Source organism: Martes martes (assembly GCF_963455335.1).
Source record: "Martes martes genome assembly, chromosome: 7".
NCBI lineage: Eukaryota > Metazoa > Chordata > Mammalia > Carnivora > Mustelidae > Martes > Martes martes.
In genome coordinates this window covers 115,642,531-115,665,991 of record NC_137894.1, presented here as the reverse complement: position 1 = coordinate 115,665,991, position 23,461 = coordinate 115,642,531, and the positions used below count along the sequence as shown (strand labels likewise).

General features: G+C 54.8%; 1 protein-coding gene across 1 annotated transcript in view; it reads right to left on the bottom strand.

Moving 5' to 3' along the window:
- The window catches only part of CCDC88C (coiled-coil domain containing 88C), a 126,390-nt gene that overhangs the window by 15,897 nt on the left and 87,032 nt on the right, over positions 1 to 23,461 (bottom strand). Inside the window, exons 15-25 of the mRNA XM_080809124.1 lie at positions 22,240 to 23,310; positions 19,898 to 20,025; positions 18,683 to 18,824; positions 17,688 to 17,876; positions 15,923 to 16,084; positions 14,225 to 14,502; positions 11,388 to 11,531; positions 8,967 to 9,153; positions 7,202 to 7,347; positions 4,697 to 4,786; positions 3,143 to 3,378 (exon numbers count right to left, since the gene is read on the bottom strand). Of these exons, the coding sequence (XP_080665250.1) occupies positions 3,143 to 3,378; positions 4,697 to 4,786; positions 7,202 to 7,347; positions 8,967 to 9,153; positions 11,388 to 11,531; positions 14,225 to 14,502; positions 15,923 to 16,084; positions 17,688 to 17,876; positions 18,683 to 18,824; positions 19,898 to 20,025; positions 22,240 to 23,310 (2,773 nt within the window). The remainder of the gene's footprint in view (positions 1 to 3,142; positions 3,379 to 4,696; positions 4,787 to 7,201; positions 7,348 to 8,966; positions 9,154 to 11,387; positions 11,532 to 14,224; positions 14,503 to 15,922; positions 16,085 to 17,687; positions 17,877 to 18,682; positions 18,825 to 19,897; positions 20,026 to 22,239; positions 23,311 to 23,461) is intronic.

Below are 23,461 nucleotides of genomic sequence, written 5' to 3'. Positions count from 1 at the left end.
TCAGCTGCTTAGAAGTAAGTCTTCAAAAAATAAAAAAAATAGAAAAATCTCACTTGACAGAGGCCGTCTATTTTAGGAAGCAAAGCAACAACTGACCAGTTCTGCTTCATACACGGGTGCGACATACGGCTGCGGGTGCGAGCGTGGGGGCGGCGGCACCCAGCCGCCAGACTTACTTCGCACGGACATCCTGGCCCACGGACCTGTGCGTGGATGTCCTGAGGCTCCCTACAACTGTGCTGTGCTGCAGAAATGGTCCAGAGGATGTGACAACTCATCTTCTCTTTTGAAATCAGAATCCACGCTGGCTACTTTAAACTTGGCTTGGAATTGGGATCAGGAGGAGGAGTCCACTGGGGGTCATCAGGCCTTTAGGTACTTTTTTTTTTTTTTTTTTTTTGTTTGGAGTTCAGAAATGAAGGAGGATGCATGATGAAAACACATGATAAAGGAAAAGGATTAGAAATCCCCAATTTCTGAAAAAGGGATAGGCTCGTTAGGAGAGGATGGGATGTCAGTGGAAGACCAGAACCGCAGGCGTTTAGAGAGAGTCGGATGGGCCGTTGGAGACTTGTCTTTGTCCTTGCTTTTGCTTCTCAAAAAGGGACTCTTTTTGCGCTGAGTTGCTAAATGGTTATTCCCCGGATAACCCAAGAGAGGAAGGAAAAAAAAAAACAATAAATGAATGAAATGAATATACAGTAAATGACTCTAAATTAGCTAAATGCAGGCAGGAGGTCAGGATCCTGTCCGACCCAGGAAACACAGGAACGGTACCCAGGACAAGCCCAGAATCAGGACTTGGTGAATCGTTTATGCTCTGACTCAACGTGATCAGTGTAGGGGCATCTCAGTGCCAACACTTCTCTCTGCATGGGAGGAGAACTGTGTATCACTCAAGGAGCTGAGGACCTTTTTCAATTTCGACGTGTTAAATTATTAAAGGAGGATGTTTATTAATTTAGGACCCGGCTTCTCTTACTCATCCTTTTTAATGACAGGCCTCCGACGCTCTGGGGCATGCTCCACTCCCGTTCCTATTCAAGGGCCTGGGAAACACGTCATGGTGTGTTTCTGGCCTGATGTCACGAGAGGGCGGTCTACTGAAGCACTCACCAATAATTCTGTGCATCTCAACCTCTTCTGACGGGACAAGTTTCAAAATAATGACAATACCTCTTTTTGCGCCCCCCAACCCCACACCACCAAGAATCGTTTCCTTTAAAACCTCCTGCACACCCTCTACTCCAGTCCTGTACTTCATGGATGGTCAGAGCCCTCAGCCGTACTTTCTGAACACGACGCATATGGACATAGCAGGGCCACGGGACTTCTGATTTAGGATCAGGGAGGATGCCACCGCCTTGCTTATTTCTGCCGCCACAGCGCCACCTGGTGGTCGGCGCTCGTGCCACAGAACAAGGGGCCCCAGCCTCTGGGGTTCCTTCTAAAGGGCTTTACCCGCACACGCAGGTGACGAGCTCCAGCTCCGCGGCCCCGCGTGAGCATCCCAGTTCTACCAGTGATTACACTGGCAAGTGTTTAACATCTCGTCAAGACTCCCTTCAAAGGGATGATTAATCGTACCCACTTCAGGGGGTAGTTAGAACTCCGGGAGCCAGGTAAAGTGTGTCAGTCAGCTAAAAGGAGCCCAGAAGGGATGCCCAGTACGTGCACAGCTGCTGCTGCTGTGAAGAATTTTCCCTGACCCGCTCGTCTGTGGGCCGGCGCAACAGCCTGGACCAGTCAAGTACTTTTTTCCTCCCCAAGTTTTCCTATCTCATTAGGTCGATGGTAGTTAATCAAGTCAGTTTAGAGAATAACACAAGTTGAGGGGATAAAGGCCAACAACTCTGAAGAGCCAACGGGAAAACCCAAGGCGAGAGCGCCCAGCTAGACAGAAACCAAGTTCAGCCTCATCATCGCTCAGTGGCTCCTGAGCCCTTTACCTAAACTGGTCTCAAGCATTCATCCCCACGTGTGCGCACACGCATGCTTTCTCCTCTACACTCGAAAGTGACTCAACAGGACCCACTGAATGGTGCCCCCAAAAGGCTTGTGCCCATGTCACTCACGGGGCAGCCTGTCACCACCGGCCCTCAGCACTGTCACGTCAGCCTGCGGGGGCGCAGGGCTCTCAGGCCTAGGCCTGGTCTTCAGAAAGTTCCAGTGTCCTTCATAAAAATTTAAATTGCTCAGGGTGCACACTTGGCAGGTTTAGGGGTAAAGGATCCATAAACTAATATTTAAAAAGTAAAGCTGAAAACTTAACAATGTTTCTGGCAATTTCTGTGTTTAGTTGCTTCTGAGGTACACACTTTCCCCCATTCCTTCACATCTCCACAATCTGGACACAGCTCTGATGGGTCTGATGGTCACCGCTGGCCAGGTGGGGCCTCTGACAGAGCGGTCACGGGCACACCCCACGTACTGTGCTCCTGTGTTCCCCGTGTGTCTGTGCACAACAATTTGAGTCTGCAGAAGAGCCCTCTACTCACAGTGTAACACAACCATGAACTCCTCAGGCTGCCCGTGTTTCTCCCGGCAGTATAGACAGCAATTACACAGCATACTGCTGAGAGCCTCTTAGATTTGAGGAAATACAGCCCATACGACTAGGAATTCATGTCAGAACTTCTGGCAAACTCCAGATGACAAGTACAAAGTAAGTAAGTACAAAGGTAGGCCGGGCCCCGTGGCTGGGAGGACTCGGGAATTCCTGAAGATCCAGTGTATGCACAGAAGGGGTTAAACGCACCTGGGATCTCCCTCCAGAAACAGCTGCCTCTGACCCTTTGACACACACAGCCCTGAAACACACACCCCTGAGCCCGTCTCCGCTGCACCTGTGTTACCATCGGCCCGGGACGCTACCATGGCTTACGTGACGTGGGATGCTCCTCGTTCTAAAATAACAAAACTGTCACAGGATGAAGCTGCCGATGTGAATTTGTATTCTCTACCGGGCTGCGAACCTAGGCAAGGAGGCAGATCTGTGTGCAAGCAACACATCCTCTTCACGCTCCTACAGGCACGCGTGCGACACCCACACTCTGTCTCTCCTCCTGCCCCATCCAGGCAGAGCCCTTCCGAGCACCCATCCCTTCCTTCGCCCAACGGCAGCCTGGCCAGCCACTCCTACCTTTCCCCACAGGCCCGTTGAGGGTGTCCTGCTCTTCTGTACTGTTGGAGCCAGACGGGGTGGCCTCGGGGTTCTCTGGATGCAATCTGAGGGCCTGAGGAGATGGCAAGGCAGGGTCTGGGGACTCCACCTGCCAAGGAGGGCTCTCTGCGGTGGACTTCAGTCGTTCTCTGGAACCTTCTTTCTTTGGTTTGATAAGCTTGACTAAGGCTTTGGCGCCAATCCAGTGGTTCTTCCTAGTGAGAAGCAGACTGTTAGGAGAACACAACCAACCCTCGATGCCACTCCAGCAGGTCACGGGGTGCCCTGACGTGAGCCGGGCTTTCCATCATAAGCCATTAATTTGGGGTTCAGAATGATGGCACTTCTTGCCATCACCACGATCACTGGATTTGGGGCACAGGGATGGTAGAAGGGCGCACCGTGGCGGAAATCCACACTAGCCTCTTGGGGAAACAGAACTTCAAACATGGTGCAAACGCCCAACTCTTGATTATCTGTGCAAAACAAAGCCCTACCCGTGGGTGATTTTTCGGTCAAAATGCCATTTTGGAACTGTGTCGCAGACCTCCTTGTTTTCTGCTGAAGTTAATAGTAAATGGAATAAACTGATATTCTTCAACCAGTCCCTGGCACGAAGGAGCCTGGGAGAGCGAGGGCAGGGGAGGGAAGAGTGGGCTGTTTACATGAAAACCAGAAAATTTCAAGAGTAAGCGATAGAGTTGCAGCTGATGGGAAATGGGGACATTCTGGTATCACCAAAAAAGTTAGCTCTGAAACTAGATAGTACTGCGTTTGCCCAAAGCACTGGGTCTCATCTGGGCCTCCATTTCTGCCAGACAGAGGGAAGAGAACCGAGGTTCAGAAAATCTGTGGTTCACCAGAGAACCTTAAGGATTCACGGTGATCCTGACTTTGAGGCTGGGCTGGGTTGGGACTTGGAAAAGACTGGCTCCTGTGGCTCAGGCCTGGTCCAGGGCAAGGCCTCCTGCAGGAGGCTGGCACTCCGCCGAGACTGGGCTGGCCCCACCGCCAGGGGGCTGCTGCTCCCTGGAGAAAGGACTGAGCTTGTGAACCCACCCTGGGGTTCGGGGAGTCCAGAGGAATCTGTGTAAGGCCCAGAGGTTCCCGTGTTCCAAGGGTATGGGTACACCAGCTTCCATCCCCCGAACAGGAACGTGATTTCCAATGTCTTATTAAATCGTGAGACAGAATCTCATATGGCCACCCTTCTGTCCCACTTTAATGGCTCCCAGACCACAGACTCTCTGCCCCCCTTGCCAAGGGCTGTGGCTAAATTAAGCCCGTGTCTCGTCAGGGTCAGCTGGCGTCCGCTGGCCCTTCCCAGGACGAGCTGGGGGACAGAGGGTGAGACTGAAAATCTAACTCCTTCAGTCCCAGGGGAGGCCTGCAACACACTGAGGGCCTCCACAGAACAGGAGGCATGGTCCCTCCAGGCCGGGCGCCGCTTTCGGTGGGAGCGCGTGCCATGCCTCTCGTGCCGAGGAAGGGCTCTGCTCTGGGCTTACGTCGCCGACACATGAATCAACTCACTTCTTTGGAGCAGGATCGTAGAACTTGTACTGATCCATGATCTTTTCTTCCAGTTTCTCCTTATGTCTCCGCAAGGCATTTAATTTGTCTCTGTGAGGAGAGAGGGGAGGGGGGGGCGGTTCTCAATCCCCTTTTAAATAAAATAACATGAAAAAATAAAATAAAATAAAATAACATGAATTCATCCGCCCAGCCCAGGACCTTTTCTGGGGTTTGGATGTCATCGTGCTCATGACCATCAAGACCATGAAGTCAGGGATGTGTGTGTGGAAACGTCTGGCATGGGTCCGGGAACCCGGATACCTTGCAGAGTTTTGCTAGAACACTCAGGGTCAGGGTGCAAGTCAACTCAAGCAAAACCCTAACCATCTAAAACATATGTACTTCTAGAAGCCCCCAGGACTTGCCAGCCAGGTTGTTCACAACACTAGGCATGTGGGGTTGGACACAGGGTTTGTGTATTAACAACACCTGTGGTGAGGGGGAGAGGTGTGCCCTCAGGGCCCTGGGTGGGCATCAAGGTAGAGAGAGTCAGCTCTGCAAAGGCACACCTCTGACCCAGACCCACTCTGACACCGGGTTTCTGACGACCCTCCCACGGGGGCAAATTCGAAAGCTTTTTCGGGCCAGACCGAGGAGATAAGGAGCAAAGCAGGCCTGGAAAAAGCAGAGGAGTGGTGGGGACGGTCGCCCCAGTAGCCGGCCGCCGGGCAGGCATGCGCGAGGCCTACAGGGCAGATCTGCCAATTTTTTCAGAGAAGCTAGGACACCGAGGTTACTGAGCCAAATCTCCTGTAAATGTTGGGAACCAGTTCACGTTTTCAGAAACATGGAAACGATCAAGATAGTTCTGGACCCCAGGCCTTGTGGTGCTTCTGCATTATCTCAGGGAGTCATGGGAGTGAGAGCCCTCAATCCGCCTTGCCCACAGGCCGCCAGGAAAAGGAGGCCTCTGAACCAGAGGCGAGGGCTCGGGCCCCTCTGCTGTGAGGCTGGCAGGGTTCCACCCGAACTGAGTGCCAAACCTGCAGCACACGGATGCCTCCGTGAAGAAATACAGCTTCGTGAACCTCTGGCCCCGACCGTGAAACCCCACGCTGTGTGCTTTCGTGGCTGTCTGGCCCCACAGGGGCACAATAGCTCACAGACAGCAAGCATCGCCCCCTTCCCAGGGCCCAGAATGGTGCTTGTACGCCAACTTCCTGGCATTCTTCAGATACTCTCTAATGCAAAACCATCATCAAATCATCCCCCTTGGGTACCAGGCTCTGACTCTCCTCGCTAGCACCTGCCCAAGCCTTGCGGGCCGTTTTCATCGGCTGGGTTAGAGACGGCCAACTTCAGTCAACGGCCCCATATGCCCCAAATCGATCGTGTGGTTTTCAGTGTAAACCGTCGTCCGGCAGCGAGTCACCTCTGCAGGAGCAGGTGAAGCCCGAGAACCGATGAAGAAGCCCCACCACGTTGGAGAGCACGGCCAGCGCACTGCAGACATTTGCCGTGACCACGTCCCTCTCCCGGTGCGTCTCCCCCCCCGCCTTCCTGGTGCTGGCCAGCCCGTCCCACTCACGAGGAAGGACAGTCCAGCCACCACAGCACAAGGGTTAAGCATCACTCTGGATCCGTGAGATGCATCTTGGAGGACTCGAGTCCCAAACCACGAAGCTTCCGTTACCAGGGGATCTTCCTTCTGACCTCTAGTTCTGGCAGCTTCCCAGGCCCCGCTAGACCAGCATCCTTTAACAGCTCCCAGCGAATCCAAAGTCACGAGCTGAACAGACGCCTTCCTCAGCTGAGCGTTCACCCCCTTCTCCAGCCTTCTCTCCTGATGTTCCCGGCACCCAGAGCCGCGCTAGGCTCCACCTTCGGGTGCCCCCTCCCCACCTGCCGTCTCTCCATCCCAAGTCAGCAACAGAGCCCCAGCTCCCACCACCATGTTGCCTTCCACGTAGCCCAGCAGCTGCCCGGTGTGGACACGCTCCCCACACCCCTCCCCCCGTACCTGTTCCTGGCTCCTAGGGGATGGGTTCTGTGCACCTACTGGGCCCATGTCGGAGCGGGCACCACACGAACACCAGCTGAGGGAGGACCACAGCGCACCAGTAGCCCGGCTCCCAGTAATCCAGGGGAGCACAGAGGTGATGCAAACACCCCACATATGGCACCTGTGCTCAGCTTCCCATTTGAGTTCTTTCCCTGAGATCCAGCTTGTTGGCACCATCCTGTTTTTACAAGTGAGCTTATATTCCAAAAGCAGATTCCGAAGCTTCTGGTGGTACGCACTGCCTCTGCAAACTAGAGCCGACCACCACGGGTGCACAAGCCCAGACCCATTCCAGGGACGACAAGAGAAGGATATGCTGGCAAGACGGACTGTCCCTGTGCCCTCGGGACACCAACGAGCCCGGGGGGCATTTCTTGCCCAGAATGTCACAGGTCCTGGCACAGGCCGGGGGAAGTCAGAGTCCCTGGGTCTACAGGCATCGCTCCCACACGCGTCCTTACATGTACTGCTTCTGCTCCTCATGGTACTGCTCCTTACTCTCCAAGTTCTGCTCCAGGAGCAGCTGGTTCTGCTGGCTCAGCAGCTGGATCTGGCTCAGCAGGTGATGATTCTCTTCCTCCAGGTTCCCCTTGAGACGGGACAGCAGCTAAAACATACATCAGCGTGTCAAATGGTGTGCGACCCCAGGACTCCACCGCTGGGAACCCAGCTTCCAGGGCAAGGTCACACGCACGGAGACGTGCTCCTCTCCTCCGCCCGCGAGAACCTGCAAGGACCGAGTGCGCCACCAGCCCAGGGACAGCCAGATCCCCACCTGCCCCGCCCCAGCTGGCGGCCGTCAGCCACGTGAGGCCACAGAGCACTGCCAATGTAGCTGGTCTGAGCGGCGACGTGCCGAAACAAACGAGGATTCAGAAGACTTCATAGTAATAAAGAAGGGAACATAAGATATCTCAGTAAGGGTTTTGGGGGGGGGTCACACGTCAAAATGGTATTTTGGATATGTTGGCTAGACAAAGTAGAGTATTAAAATGAGTCCCCCCGGCCCTTTTCTCTTTTTTAACGTGGTTATACTAGAAAATAGTAACTCAGGTCTGTGGCCCGCATTACATTTCCGTGGGGCAGCTCTGCTCTGGACGAGGGTTGGCACACCTCTTCTGTGAAGGGTCCAAAACTAAGTATTTCAGGCTTGCCCGGCTGGACGGGGGTGTCTGTTTCAATGTTCCCACTCGGCCACCACCACCACTGGAAACAGCCACAGATGGCACGCAAACACACGTTCCCATCACAGACACTTAAATTTCCGATCATTTCCACCGGCCACAAGCTATCATTTGGGAGAATCTCCCCCACCACTAAAACCGTACACAACGATCTTAGGTCACAGCTGTCCGAGAACAGGCAGTGGGCTGGACGTGACTCTCGGCTGAAATTTGCCAGCTCCTGCCCCGGAGTACCGTCGTGGAGATGCAGCAGGAATATCCCAAGCCTGGGCCTCAGACAGCCTTGGGGGTCCGGCCCCCAACCTCCTCCACACACCCCATGCCCCAGCCCCAGCACAGGGGGGCCCGGAGGCAGCTTCGTGCCCTGAGCCTCGGTTTCCTCAGCTGTGATGCCCCACCGGGCTACCGGGAGCTCGAAGGACAAGGCCTCCAAGAGGGTTTCTAGACAAACGAGAGACAAGAGGAGCTGTGTCCCAGAGGTGCTGCTGTCCTTGGGGCCTCTTGAAGGGGGATGGGACCTCGCTGCTCTTGCCAGCTCAACCCACTTTGCCTTTCTTATCTGTCCTGGGATCTGCTCATGATCTCATCTGAGATGGTTCTGCTGCTTAAAAAGACAAATTTCCCACCTAGCACACCACATGGGACTGCTCTGCCTCTCTGGAAACCGGGGCACCCCCGAGTGAGCGCCGTCTGAGCTGCCCCGGGAGCCGAAGCCAGAGTCAGCCACCTACACCACTTCTCTAGAACAATGTGGACACGGAATTGCAAAGGTGAAAGACAAGGGTAGACACAGCGGTGGGGCTGGATAGGAGACCACCCCTGCTGCTCCCATGTGCTTCCCTGAACCTGCGAGAAGCAAAGGGCAGCTGGACAGGTGCTTTCTGACATATCCCTGCCCACCGTGGCGGCTGTCTCCCTCTCCAATGCCTCTGTTCCCTCTCGGCCCCTGGGCCACCCCCCACACGGTCTTTGAGCGCCAGCACCAGCGAGGACCCACCAGCACCCCGGGCACCGGGCTCTTGGCCGTGTCCCGAGGCCTCACCTCGCAGTGGTTGTCCAGCTTGGTCAGCGAGATGTCCATGCTCTGGTGCTGCCCCTTCAGCTCGTCGAACCGCGCCTGCCAGCGGCTCAGCTCCAGCTGGGAGTTGTTCAGGGAGGTCTTCAGCTCCTTGGCATGGGCGTGCAGCTCCTCATACTCCCCTCTCAGCTGCTGGTGCAGGAAATTGACCCTGGGGGTGGAGAGCCACAGGCCAAGGGCTGGAGGGCACAACAGGCTCCATCCCCGCTGGGCACCCTGACACAGGACGACAGCCTCTCTGGGCCTCCGTTTTTTCCAGGTGTAAAATGAGGAGGCTGAACAGAATGAGCAGTTTTCAAACTGTGCTCCTTGGGAGTTCTCTGAGGGTCCCCCTAGTGCCCCATGCTGGTGGAAGACAGAGTGGACAGGCTCAGACACGTGCCCCAACACAGCCTCACCGTCATGCTCTCTTTTACATTTAACGCCTTGGTCTATCTGCACGCGTACTTGGATAAAAAGAGTTCGGCTGTTAACTTTTTTTTTTTTTTTTTTTTTAAGAAACACTGAATCAGAATATTTTTGCCTTAAAATCATGTGTCTACATCCAGCTCTTCTTCCCAATTTCAAACTCTTTTCTAATTTCACCTCCTGAGATGAATAAAGTAGGAGATGCCAGGGCATTAGGGAAACCCACTAAAATTATCATCGTCATCACTATCATCCAATCAGGGCTTCTTAGGGGAAGATTTGCATCCAAAGCTGAGACTATTGGAGGCCCACAGACTATGTCTGGACACAGATGTGCCTTGTTCAGCCTAAACACTTCTTTGAAATGGGTCAGCGTGCCAACACTTAAAAACCTGAAGGTCTCACATCCACGCTCAAATGTCCTATTTCTCTTAAGAAAAAAGCGTAAGATGAAAAAATAACCTGGAAAGCTCTGGGCCGGCTCTCCCTCCCCTCTGGGCCTGGCCTCCCTGGGTCACTGGAAGCCCCCAAGTGTGTGGCCCCAGAGAACACTCGCACAAGGACTTGGAGAGGAAGCAGCTTCATATGGTCATGTCTTTGTGATGAGACAAGGCCTGATTCACGTCCTGACTCTGCCATTCACTGGAGGCACTAACTCTGAACAGGTAAGTTCATCCCTGAGCCTGTTTACTTAACTGTTATTTAAAAAAGGAGTAGGAGGGGCACCTGGGTGGCTCAGTGGGTTAAGCCTCTGCCTTCAGCTCAGGTCATGGTCCCAGGGTCCTGGGATCAAGCCCCGAATCGGGCTCTCTGCTCAGCAGGGAGCCTGCTTCCCCCTCTCTCTCTGCCTGCCTCTCTGCCTACTTGTGATCTCTCTCTGTCAAGTAAATATATAAAATCTTAAAAAAAAATAAAAATAAAAAAGGAGTAGGAGTGGGATACTGGTTGTACAGCAGAGCCTTGTTATTCAAGGGAGTGATGCTCTAGGACGACCCCACGATCACTGGACTGGTGGGAACTGAACCATGGCCTCTTGGGGAAACATACGGTATATGTTCCTGCAAGCTCTGGTCACATTGCATTCAAAGGATCATGACATTGCTTATTTAATCGGGGATTCTGTTTGAGGACCCTTCTGGTAACATACAGCCACAGCACCGTAGCTCGTGCCTGAACGGAGCTTCTCGAACGTGTACTTTCCCCAGAAGGGAGCACAGCCTTGCACTAGGGGCCCTACACCACACTTCAGCCCTCCACTTGGGGGCTATTTTAAATAACTGTGGGGGCGCCTGGGTGGCTCAGTCAGTTAAAGCTTCTGCCTTTGGCTCAGGTCACAATCCCTGGGTCCTGGGATTGAGCCCAGCATTGGGCTCACTGCTCAGCGGGGAGCCTGCTTCCCTCTCTCACACTCCCCCTGCTCGTGTTCTCTCTTGTGCAAATAAAATCTTAAAAAAAAAAAAAATAGCAAAATTGCCACCAAAAAGCGCAGAATTATAAAAACACCATGGCACCGAAGAGACTTCAAAAAGGATGCTTCTTCACGGTATGAGAACTACAGTAAGAAGGCAGAGCACCCTTGTTTGCCCTCAGCCAGAGAGGTGCGCTCCGGGTCGTCCTGGGCATGTGAGTGAAAGCACCTTCACAGTATCAATCTGAGGGCGATTTTAGCAAGGAGGTGAGTTCACAAATAGGGAATATGTGAAGAATGAGCATCCATGGCATGTCCTTCCTGAGATCGCCACGTGGCCTACATCAGAGGAGGGTCCATGCCGGATGCAAGGCGCCATCCCCAGGAGTCACTTGGGTCCTTCCGTCCCTAGCCACCAGCTAGAGTCCCCTCTCAGCCTGTGCCCCCCAGCTGTGAACATGCCAGCCAGGGGACCCTGGGGACCTCTTGTGGTGGGGCTGGGCGGGTCTACGTGAAATCTGGGACAGCAGCTGTCCTGCACGGGGCCCGGCGGGGTTCCGCGTGCTCACCTGTCCAGCTCGCCCCGCAGCCGCTGGTTCTCACCCACGGCCATGGCGCCCGTCCTCTGCTCCTGCTGCAGAGCCTCCCTCTCAGTGTTCAAAACCTTCTCCCGCTCGTCCAGCTCCGCCTTATGCTTCAGCATGTCCTCGTGCCTGTTGGAGGGGAACGCACCTGTTGGGAGCTTGCCTGGAGCCTTCCTTTCCTCTGGGGAATGAAGTCCCCGGAAGACTGGGAAACCTCCCACAGAAAACGGGGTTCCTAGGGCTGCTGCTCTCTGCAAAGCAGAGGGGGACAGGGCAGGGAACAGGTGGGGCCTCTTCTTCCCACCCGACAAGTCCGCACGGTCCTCTGGACTTCCTGCCGAAGCAGGACCCCCTCCCTTGGCCACCTGGGCACACCAAAACTCTCTTTGCTGCACTTGGACCCCTTTGCTTCAGGAGTTATAAATACTTATGAGGTGGCTCACCAAACACAAACAGATCTAAAAGGAACCACAAAATAAAACAGCTCCATTCCAGCAGGTAATCCCTCTTGATCAGAGGCTGGGTAAGCCCTCTGCCCTCCTCCCCTTGGGAACTGAGTCTCCTTATTCTTGGTCTGTCTTGGCTGCAGGGATGGAGGCTTGCCCGGCAGGGGCCCAGCAGCTGCCAGAGGCCAGGTCTTCACATGCACACACGTGTGTGAGCACACACACATGCGCACACTCCCCCCCTTTCTCATGGGCCCCAACCACTGCCCTTTCCCTCCCCCATCTGCCCGGTCTCCATGGTTCTGGCACAGCAGGCTCTGGAGGGCAGCAGAGCGCAGATGATGAGCCCAGGCTGTCCCTCCTCCTGCGCGCAGCATCCATGCTCAGAGAGGACTCAGGACCTCCTTCTAGTCCAAGGCAGTGACTGACACACTGCCTTTCAGCTGTCGGCGTTCAGGGAAACCCCTCTTTCCAGACCCCCTCTGTTGTCTGAGTTGTTCACACTCGCAAACGTTTGGACCACAGTGTCCAACCAGTCTTCAGACCTCTACCCCTGGGCCCTCAGCCCCCATGCAGCCGCGCTTGAACCATCCTACTGTCGCCGGGAATCGTCAGGGAGTGAAACTCAGAAACACGCTCAGGCGGCTGTTCAAGGACAAACTTTCAGCCGGCCTTCAGCCCCCAGGCAGAGGCTGCCCCACTGCAGACAGTTGTATGGCTGGAAGTGGAGGCTCGGTCTAGCTCTTCAGGTGATGACAAGTCACCCAGGTTTGACAAATCAGGGCCACGGGCAGATGATTAGTCCCCAAATCCTGCTTCCCTACTGTGACGGCTTAGAAAAGGGCCAGTGACCAGGGATAACTGTAACCACTAGTAACCACCAAAGGGCAGAACAGACGCTGGGCGTCTTACTCACCAGTGAATCCCGGGTATGAGGCTGGGCACTCAGTGAATCTTTCTAAGAGAATTAAGAAGTGAGCATCTAATTTCAGAGCCATCACCCCCGTGTTCCAGGTACCTACATTCTCAAACTCCTAGCCCTGCTGCAGACAGACCAAAGGTGCCTCCAGCCACCTGCCCAGCCTGGGAAAATTCGAGTACTACAATAGTTCTGCCCACTGTATTGACAAGGAACCACACGGCAACCAACAGTCTCTCCTCCCTCAAGGCTGGTCCAAATTCCGCCTGCAAAAACACCCTCTAATCAGACACTAAGAATACCATGAGGGGCTATCATAACACATAGGTGCCTGGTGAGTGGTGGGCATGGAGCTCATTCCAGAGCTCAGGGAATGCTGTGTGCTCTACTTCCCAAGCCAACCGGGAGCACCCCTCCACGTCCAGACAGAGCACGTGCACATAGTACATGCTAAGTGTCACATGAAGCCTGGGTGGGCTCCGGGGGAGTGAGGGCGGAGATGCCTGAAAACAGAAGGTTCTGATTTTAGCTTATTAGGGGCAGGTGCCCCAGCAGCCCCTGAAGGAGGGCGATCTGGGTGAGTAAAGCAGGTAGAGGAGCCCAGAGAGAGGCAGAAAGGAAGCAGTAGGTGAGTGAATAAATGAACGTCACCACCTCTGTGCCCTCGGCATCATCACATGCCCTCACAAGGCTCCGCTGGCCCAGCAATGAAGGCGAGTCAAGGGAAATGCCAGCCTCTCTGCAGAGACACAGCTTCCTCCTGTGTCCCAGCCAGGTGTCGCCACCCCTCCCTCCCGCCAGACCCCGGGTCCCACCATAGCTGCCTGGGTGCCGGGGCTATCGGGCGCCCACCCGGGGCAGGAGCTCAGGCAACACAAGCTGACCCAACAGACCCGACACCCAGGAGCCTGGGTTGTCAAGGGCGCCAAGTGAAGATCTGTCCAATTCAGTGCAGACAAATTTTAGATCAAGTAAGTAAAGGAGAACAGGCAGGTATCGAGAGAGAGGGATGGCTAAAACGGACATGGTTTCACTCTACTGTTCTCTTCACTTTCTACGTATTTCAAAGCTGCCAAAGTTGAAGGCTGGAAAGCAAGGGTCCCACACCCAGACAGGGAAACGAAGCAAGTCACTGTGGACTGGCAGTGGTAGGGAATGTCCTCTTTATGCCCAGTCTAGAGTGGAGTGGGGAGGCGGTGGGAGTCCTCAGGGCAGCAGGGACCCCGAAGCTGGGTTTCCCTGAGCTGAGATTCGCCATGGCATGCCTTCTCCATGCGGAGGGACCCTCCCGTCGCTCAGGATCTAGCTGCACACGCTCCCAATGGCTGAGAGTGACTCCTGATTTTAACCCCCTTTCTGGAAAGTTCGGGGATCCCGGGCAATGTGAAGCAGCGGGGCCAAGAGGGAAGACGGGGGAGGCTCCCGAGCGGGGAGGTGACCCCGACGCCTGCACGCACCTCTCGCGGAGCTCCCTGTGCTCCAGCTCCAGGTTGCGATGCAGCGTCTTGAGGCAGCTGTGCTGGCGGATGAGGGCCTCGTACTCCGAGGACTGATGCTCGTGCAGCGCGGCCAGGTGCTCGTGGTCCTGCATCAGGGCTTCGTGGGCAGCCGCCAGCCGCTCCTGCTGCCGCAGCAGATTCTCATTCTCGCTCTCCTTGGCCGTCTGCTGGTTCTGCAGCTGGGTGTACTGCGCGGTGAGCGCGGCGCTCTGGGAGCTCAGGGTGGAGTTCTCCACCTGCGGAGGGGGAGAAGGGGCAGACTCACAGACCCCGAGTCCCCACACTCGGCCATTGCGCCAACATCGGAGGCAGACATCAAAACCACGGGTACCCTCCAGGCAGGCAGCACCCGCCACTGGGACCGTCGCCTCTGAACTTCAGAACTGCTCTGGGGGGCGGGGGCACAGCAGACCGTCCCATGCGGCTCTGTCCTGCGCCCCTCCCCACAGGTGACCTTCTGGGGCAAATTAGGTCCTTTGGATAAGTTCCCTGGGCACCCTCTTTGACCACTTTTAAAGGCCTATTTTTCTAGGACCAGTAGAAAATCAGGAACGAGAGAGAACACCTGAACACTACCAGCAGCCACCCTCACCGAACGGATGTTTACAGAACCACCGCCCAACAAAATCCCAGACCCTCAGAAAACCAAGCAGGGAGTGCTACCTCACTCACTCTGGGACTGGAGTGACCAGCCGCAAGACAAGACAGAGACCTCCCCACCACCACAACCAAAACCATGAACCGATACCCTATTTCATTATTTTTGTTTTGTTTTAAGATTCATTTATTTATTTGACAGAGAGAGAGAGAGAGAGATCATAAGTAGGCAGAGAGGCAGGCAAAGAGAGAGGGGGGAAGCAAGCTCCCCACTGAGCAGAGAGTCTGCCTTGGGACTCGATCCCAGGACCCTGAGACCATGACCTGAGCCGAAGGCAGATGCTTAACCCCCTGAGCCACCCAGGTGCCCCCTACTTCGTTATTTTAAAAGAATAAACCCCAGCCCCTTTGCCAAATAGTTTCCTGCATACCGTCCCGACCCAGGCTGCACATTTTCAAACGCTTTTCTCACAAATGGCATTAATGAAGGATTAATTCATTTCCCCAGAATCTGTCAACCATAAATAAAAACCAACATCCTCAACGAGGTGGCATGGGACGGGAGTTTTGCTAGAAGCTCTCAACAGCCTTGCAGCCACCTCACCCCCCACTTCCTTCGTGGAGACTCAAAATTCCCATCAGCTTAAAAAAGGCTCTGCCAGGATTTACAGTAAACAAACCTGGTTAACTCTGTTGAGCTCAACGCATCTGAGCCTAGGATCTCTTTCCAAGTCACTCCTACTAAAATCTCAAGGAACAGACTTGGGGAAACAGGCAACCCTACAGGGCAGAGCATAGAAACCGAGTCGCAGCCCTGCCGTCAGACGCTCGGTGGTGGAAATGGCTGCACACCTGTACCACTTTCCAGGACCCTGAGGCCAGCCCCCCCACCTCTCACAAAGAGTCTATGAAACACAAAACAGAATGGCACAGCCTCCCACACGTGGCCAGGCTTCCTGAGGAGGAGGAGCCGGCGTGCATGTTGAGGTCGGTCTCGGGGAGACACAAAGATACCCTTCCCCCCGCCCCCCTCCCTGGGGCCCACAGCACGGGGCTCACCTGCAGCTTGGCTGTCTGGGTCTGCAGCGTGGTGTTGTGCTCCTGCAGGAAGGCACTCTGCTTCTGCAGCGTCAGGATCTGAGAGCTGAAGGCCACGTTCTGCGTCTCCACGTGCTGTAGCTGTTCCTTGAGCAGCTGCTTCTCAGCCTGCAGAGCTGCGTTCTAAGGGAGGCGGAAGCAGGAGGCCCATCAGACATCAGCTCGGTCAGTGTTACCCGGCCCCGGGCACAGGGGCTGTAAGGAACAGCCCGCCAAGAGCGGACACTTTGGGGACTAAAGCCAGAGTCCACCAGTTAAGAGAAGTAGCATGTTTCCCTCCTGGAAAAGACAAGACGATCAACAGAATTGCAAGGGAAGGGGGAGAGCGCTCCTTTTCTTGGTATGTGCTTTCCAGACAGAAATGCATGCACGTCATGGGGACACTGCTTCCAACCTGAGCATCTGAGTGCAAGGCCGAGGCGAGCTGGGGTTAAAGTCAAGGGATCTCTCCTCTCACTAATGCTTCTGCGGAACACCCATGAGTGTACTTCTCTGACCTTGTCCCACTGGACAGGGAGTCAAAGCCTGTGACCACATTTCACCCTGCTCCGGAGTGACAGCAGATAAAGTAAATAAGTTGTTCTGTAAGACTGATAAAGACTGTGTAAAATATGCCACCAAGAGGGCCAGGGACTATGTCAGGTGGGCTGTAGCCTGGTGCTGTCCCTCGCTAACACGGGATGTAGCATCGGGTCTTTCTTATTTTTTTAAAAGATTTTGTATTCATTTGAGAGAGAGAGCACAAGCAGGGGGAGAGGCAGAAGGAGGAGCAGACTCCCCACTGAGCTGGGGAGTCCCAATGCGGGACTCAAATCTCAGGACCTGAAAATCATGGCTTGAGCTGAAGGCAGATGCCTAACAATCTGAGCCACCCAGATGCCCCATAGGGTCAAGTCTCTTAAACTCTATCTCAACTTTCTCATCTGCCAATGGTGAAAATCCTGACTACCTCCTTCACAAGGTTGTTGACAGAGTCAAACAGCATCAGGGGATTAGACGTGCACCGGCAAACTTCTTCTGTAAAGGGACAGATTGAATTTTGGGGTTTGCCAGGCACGTGGTGGCCATTCCAACCAGTTACCTCTGCCACCACTATGGTGGGAAGACAAACCCACAAAGTATGTAAATAAAGGGCATGTCTCTGGTCCAATAAAACTTTATTGACAAAAACAGGTGGCAGGCCATGCTTTGGCAACCCCTGGGAAAGCACCGTGGAGATGGAGGACTGGTGTACCAGCTGCAGACCAAGTCTGATGGGCAGGCAGTTGGATTCACTGTGGGAAAATGTGATGCACACCTTTCCAGTAGAAAGGGCAAAGGGATCTCAAATGAAAAGGAGATTGTAGAACTTGCCGGGACAGCTTAAGAAGTATTCAACTAGAGAAGGGGCACCTGGGTGGCTGTTAAGCACTGTTAAACGTCTGCCTTCAGCTCAGGTCATGATCCTGGGGTCCTGGGATCGAGTTCTGCATCGGGCTCCCAGCTCAGCGGAGAGTATGCTTCTCCCCCGCCTCTCCCCCTTCTTGTGCATCTGTCAAATAAATAAAATCTTTAAAAAAAAAAAAAAAAACAACGGAAAGGTATTCAACTAGATCTGGATAAATCTCAGCAGATTCTGACCTCCTGGGTCCTTCCCACGAATGGCAGCCTATTGGTGGGACAATCACTAGGGCACAGCGTCTTGCACTCTCTCTCTGAACCAAGGCAGCAGGGGCAGCCCACTCACATTCCGCTCCAGCTCGATGGCCCGGTCCTTCACTCGGAGCAGCTCCATGGTGGCCTCCTTGTGGCTGGGCCCCCAGGGCTCCTTCCCCTGGTGGCCGGTGACCAAAGTCTCCACAGGGTGTTTGAAAGAGTTCTGTAAGTGCTTGCCTTCCTCCTGGTTCTGCCTGAGGATCTCACACTCTGTCTTCAGCTGCGGGGTGTGGGAACAGGAAAGCAGACTTGGGGCAGGAAGAGGCCGGCTCAGAGCTCTGTGTCCACTGCTAGAGGACAGTCCCACAGCGAACCCAATTCCTCAGCATCCCCGACTCCTCACCTGGCATTAGGGATGAGCCTGACACCTGGCTCTTGCTCTGTGGGGAAGGCCCACAGCCCATCCCCTCCTCCCCCTTTCTCCTTCCAGAAATCTGTCTCAGTCCCAACTCCAGTCTTCTTGCTTCCCTAAGCCTCAGCAGCCCACTCCACAACATGGAGGCGAGTCTGGGGAATATGGACCAGGGGAGGTTATAAAGTCGCTTCCAGCCCGAGAACTCTTTTTCTCTAGATTCCTTACTCAATCACACAGCCAAGAACTGCGCCAAGGCTTCAAGAAGGAAAGCTGGAAACCACATATGTTCCAGGAGTGGACATCCTGACCAAGCCCCCGTGCACCCACACTTGTCCCATCTCAGGGTGCCCCTGGGGCTCTAGGTCTTTCTTGGTCCTGATGCTGTCTCATGCCGATTCTTGCCAGTGTCCCAGATCCTGCCTAACAGACTCAAAGCTGCTCTGGACTCGGCCTCCTCTGCCCCCAGGCCTCTGGCTCACTCTGGTTCCACCCAGCCCTGATGCGTATGATCCTGATGGCAGCCCCGCTCAGAACCCCGTGGGTCAGCACATCTTCTCTGGAAGATGGGCATCCAACCACCCCTCTGCCACCCAGGTGAGGGGCTGGAGAAGGTGAGGCAGGGGCCTCATGGCTGGGACTCACAGCTGGCCCGGAAAGGGGTCACATCTTACCACCTGGAGTTCATTCTGTAACTGGCGGTTCAGGCTGGCTTTCTCTTCCATCTGTGCTTCCAAGAACACAATCTTTTCTTCTTTCATGGCTAATGTTGTTTTTAGTGCTGACTCATTTCTGCCCTCCAAAATATTGCATTTTCTGAAAAATACAAATATACAGTAGCTTTTATCTGTCTCTTCTGCTCACAGGCTCCCAATCTCCGAACTGCCAACACCTGTCTCCCCCACTGAGCCGGTTTCCTTTGTAATTCTGCAGCATTTGGCCCAGAAGAACCGTAAGAGCGACAAGCCATCATCCAGAGCCCTCCCCAGGATTCTCCACAGACACACACCCATGACAGCTTCAAATAAAATGTCACTGCGGCAGTTCTACAAGCAGATTTCTTAGGGAGGGATTATCGTGGCCATTTTACAGATGGGGAAACCGAGTCAAAGAATGGTTAAGCAATTTGCCCAAGATCACAGCGCAAGCTAGGTAAGTGGTAAGTCTGCGTGGCCCTTTTGCCACACCAACAGGGTGCCACGTCACCCATCACGTGGAGCTGGGACTCTAGGTCTCTGCAAAAGTCCATGATATTGGATTCCCTTGGAAAATGAGATCGTTTTGGAAAAGAATTGCAGGCAAAGTTCACAATAGTTAATTTTTTCACAATTCAAGGGCTGGGGTGGAGGAGAGAGGAACAAATAAGTAGGCAGAGCACAGAGGACATGTGGGGCTATGAAACGAGTCTGTAGGATCCTGTAAGTAGACCCGGGCTGCACACCTGCGTCAACACCCATGGAAGTGCACCATCGAGTGAACCCTACAGTTCACTGCGGGCACTGGGGGATGAAGGGTCGATGGGGACACAGCGAGTGTAACAGGTGCACCACTCTGGTGGGGTCTTACGGATACGGGGGAGGTTATTCCTGGGCAGGGCAGCGAGCATTCAGGAACTCTCTGTATCTTCCCCTTAATTTTGCTTTGAACTCAAAACTGACTCTAAAAAAATCTATTTTAAAGCAATTAAGAAGCCTTCCCACTGGACAAGAGAGTCTCCTCGCACTCCTCCCCGGGACTCTCCAGGAAGAAGCCCTGTCCCATAAGGGACGCCAGCCTCTTCCAGAGACCACATGCAAGGCCCAGGTTGTGAAGAGTGAACTGAGCTCTGGAGCTGGGGGCATGCAGCATGCGCTGAGAGGGCCCACAGACCACAGCAGGGGGGTGCTCACGTGTTGCCGTGGCTGCTCTCATCCTGCAGCAGCAGGTCCTTGTGGAGGCCGACCTTCTCCAGCCCCTGGCTCAGCTTGTCCAGCTCGCTGCTCAGCTGCTGGCTCTTCAGCTTCTCCAGCACCAGGTCCTGCCAGGACAGGGAGAGGATGGGGAGAGGACGTGGGTGGGATGGAAGCCCAGCGGGGAGGGCCTGGCATGGGCCCCTTCTCAAGCCTGAGCAGCTGCTTTCCAGAGTCACAGCTGACTCAGGCGTCATGAGGGCTGAGCTGACAGTTCAGGGGGGACAGATGAACCCCAGGGATGTCTTCCAAAGTGCAGGGGAGAGACACGTTCCCAGCCTCCTCGCACTGAAGGTGACCAGACTACATGGTAATGTGTCCAGGACGTGTGTCTGCAATACCATTTCCGTTGACCTTGGAGGAGGAGGCCTGGATTCTGACATGCCTGCCTTTTTCTGTGGAGTCATGGAAGAAATACTTTTTCCTATTGCAAATTCTCTGCAAGAAGTACTAGGAGGAAAAAGATTTTACTTTAAATCCTGGTTTGGGGGTACATGTGTGGCTCAGTCATTAAGCGTCTGCCTTTGGCTTGGGTCATGATCCCAGAATCCAGGGATCAAGCCCCACATCGGGCTCCCAGCTCAGCGGGAAGCCTACTTCTCCCTCTCCCACTTTCCCTGCCTGTGTTCCCTCTTTTGCTGTATCTCTGTCAAATAAATAAATAAAATCTTAAAACAACCACCACCACCACCACCACCTTGGTTTTGGTTCACTTTGCCAAAGTGGGGCTCTCTTTTAGGTGGGTCCCTTCCTGGAGGCCCAGCTTCCTCCCACGTGTCTCAGGAGCTCTCCAGGCAGGTACTGCTCTCTGCCTGGTGCCACAGCTACTGGCATGTGAGCCGCCGCCCCCTCCCCAACAGCAAATCCTCAGGCCTGCGATGGCAGTAACGGAGTGGGGCTCGCCAAACGTTCCATCTGCTTCCCCAAATTTCCCAGCTACCCAGCAGTTGGTGGGTAGTTGTGGCCAGCAAGTTGCAGGAGGACGTGCCCTGGGTCACCGCAGGCCACAGCACAGAGCCTCTCTCCTTCCGCGGTGACTGCCTAGGCCCTGTGCTGGGGGAGGAGGGGTGGAGCCATTCGTCCAAGCAGCCTGGACTGCGGAGTCACAGCACAGATGGCAGGGTCCCGGGGGGTGGGGGTGGGGGTGCGCACCTGGACTTTCGTGAGTGAGAAGTCAGCCAGGGGTGAGGAGCTGCTATGATTCTGGGCTTGTCTGTGACCTCAGTGTAACTGATGTGAAGCTCACAGAGACAGGGATGAGGGGTGGTACTCATGTTGTGTGTCTCCCCCCACAGTATACAGACCTGCCTGCATCATCGTCTATACTCCTTTTAGGACATGGAGATGACTGTGTGGTCCCCAAATCTACTTCCAAACCTACTTCCTTTTCTCCCCTGGCACACAGCTAATGCACATCTCCTCCCCTGACCTGCAGCCAGACATGGCTGGGTGACCGAGTTCTGGACAGCAAAGTGTAGTCCCTCTCACTCACGCTCTCCCTTATCCACCTGAGGCCACAGGACGGCCACGCCACCAGGTGGCAAAACCGAGCTGCCAGACTCACTTTTGAGTCTGAGCATGAGACCTGACTTCTGTACCGCACCCTGTGGATATCTGAGTCATTCCCAAAAGTAGTTTATTCCCCTACCCAAATCCTGAAGGAATACCCAGGTGACCTGGGGGATAAATACTGGGGAAAAAGGAGGACACAGACATAGTAAGAAACTTTAAAATGCTCATACCCTTAGATGCCATAGTTTCACTTCTAGGAACACAGGCTGAAAAGAGAGATGTGTGTGTAAAGATGTCCAGTGTTTTTTAAAATAATGAAAAAAATGAAAAAAAAAATGAAAAAAAAAAGAAAAAAATCGGAAAACCACCTAAATGTCCAAAAAGTAATTGCAGTCAATCTACAGGATCTACAGAATTAATATTTCGCAGCCATTAGAAACCCATGGCTTAAAGCTTACTCGCTACACTGAGAAAAGTTATAGGAAGTGAAAGGGAAAAGAGATTAGGATGCAGGAAAGGAGGTGTCAAGCATGTACATGTGCAAACGCCCACGGGAGGTGATGGGACCAAGTGAGCCAGACTGGGAGTGGTGGTCAGCTCTGGGCAGGGAGACTGTAACAGGTGACATCCCCCTTCATTCTCGTCCCCGCAGACACCATCCCGGGTAGCACCAGGGACGACACACACAGTCCTACTTCAGTTTGGGAGGCACACCCCACGGCGTGCCCCTGCCCCTGCGCCCGCCGGCCCACCTGCCCGCAGCAGCTCACCTCTCGCAGGGTCGTCAGCGTCCGCGTGTGCACGGTGACTTGCTTGGTGAGGTCCCTGTTGTCCCTCTCCAGCTCCTTCAGCTTGCTGGCCGCGTCCCTGCAGCGGGCCAGCTCCTTGTCCAGGGCGCGGCTCTCCTTCTCGGCCGCGGACAGCTTGGCGGTGCTGTCGTCCAAGACCGCGTCCTTGAGCTCCACCTGCTGCCACAGCCGCTTGGCCTCCTTCTCCAGCAGCTTCTTGTCCTTCTCCAGCTGGGCCACCTCCTGCTCCAGGGCCTTCCGGTCCTTCTCCGACCTCTCCAGCTGCTTGTTGGCGAGCCGGAGGGCCTCCAGGTCGCGCTGCAGGGCCTGGTTTTCAGCCTCCAGCTCCCTGAGCTCCTGCTCCAGGGCCTGGGCCTTCTGGCCGCTGCTCTCCAGCGTCTGCTGCAGCCGCAGGTTCTCGGCGCTCACGCCCTGGTAGCTGAGCTCCAGGCGCTCCGACTTCTTGCTCAGGGCCTTGAGCAGCTCCACGTTTTTGCGCAGCTCCTCCTTCTCCCGCTCCAGCTCCTGGTTCTCGCGCTCGATCTGCGCCATCTTGGCGCTGGTGAAGCGCAGGGTCTCCACCATGCGGCGCAGCTCCAGGTTCTCCTCGTCCAGCTGCTTGTTGTCCCGCTCTAGACCCTCGAGCTGCACCGACACGTTCTGCAGGGTGTCCAGTGACTTCCTCAGCTGCCGGTTCTCAAGCGCCAGGCCCCGACTCTCGCGCTCCAGGGCGTCCGCCTTCTCGGTGGCGGTCTTCAGGGAGGCCACCTTCTTGGCCAGCTTCTCGTTCTCCTTCTCCAGCCGGTGCAGCTCCCTCTCCAGCTCCTCCACCCGCTCCACCTTCTCCTTCACCTGCTCGAAGTCCTTGTGCAGCTGCTGCTTCTCGAACTCCAGCTTGCTGAGTCTGCTGCTGGTCTCCGTCACCGTCTGGTGGAGGGCTTTGTTCTCCTTTTCGATGTCCTTCGCGCGGGCCTCACTGCTGACCTGCGATCTCTCCCGCAGCGACCACACTGCCTGGTTGAGACGATCCTTCTCTTGCTCGAGGACCTTGATCTGCGGAGAAACAGAACGGGCATGAATGACACAGTGGCTACACGGATGTCGTTCAGTGATCCGGGTTCAAACCGGGAGACTCAAGTTCAGGCCCCCGAGACAGCACCCAGAGCTGTCTCGCTGCTTCCCAGGGGGCTGGTGTGGATAGCAG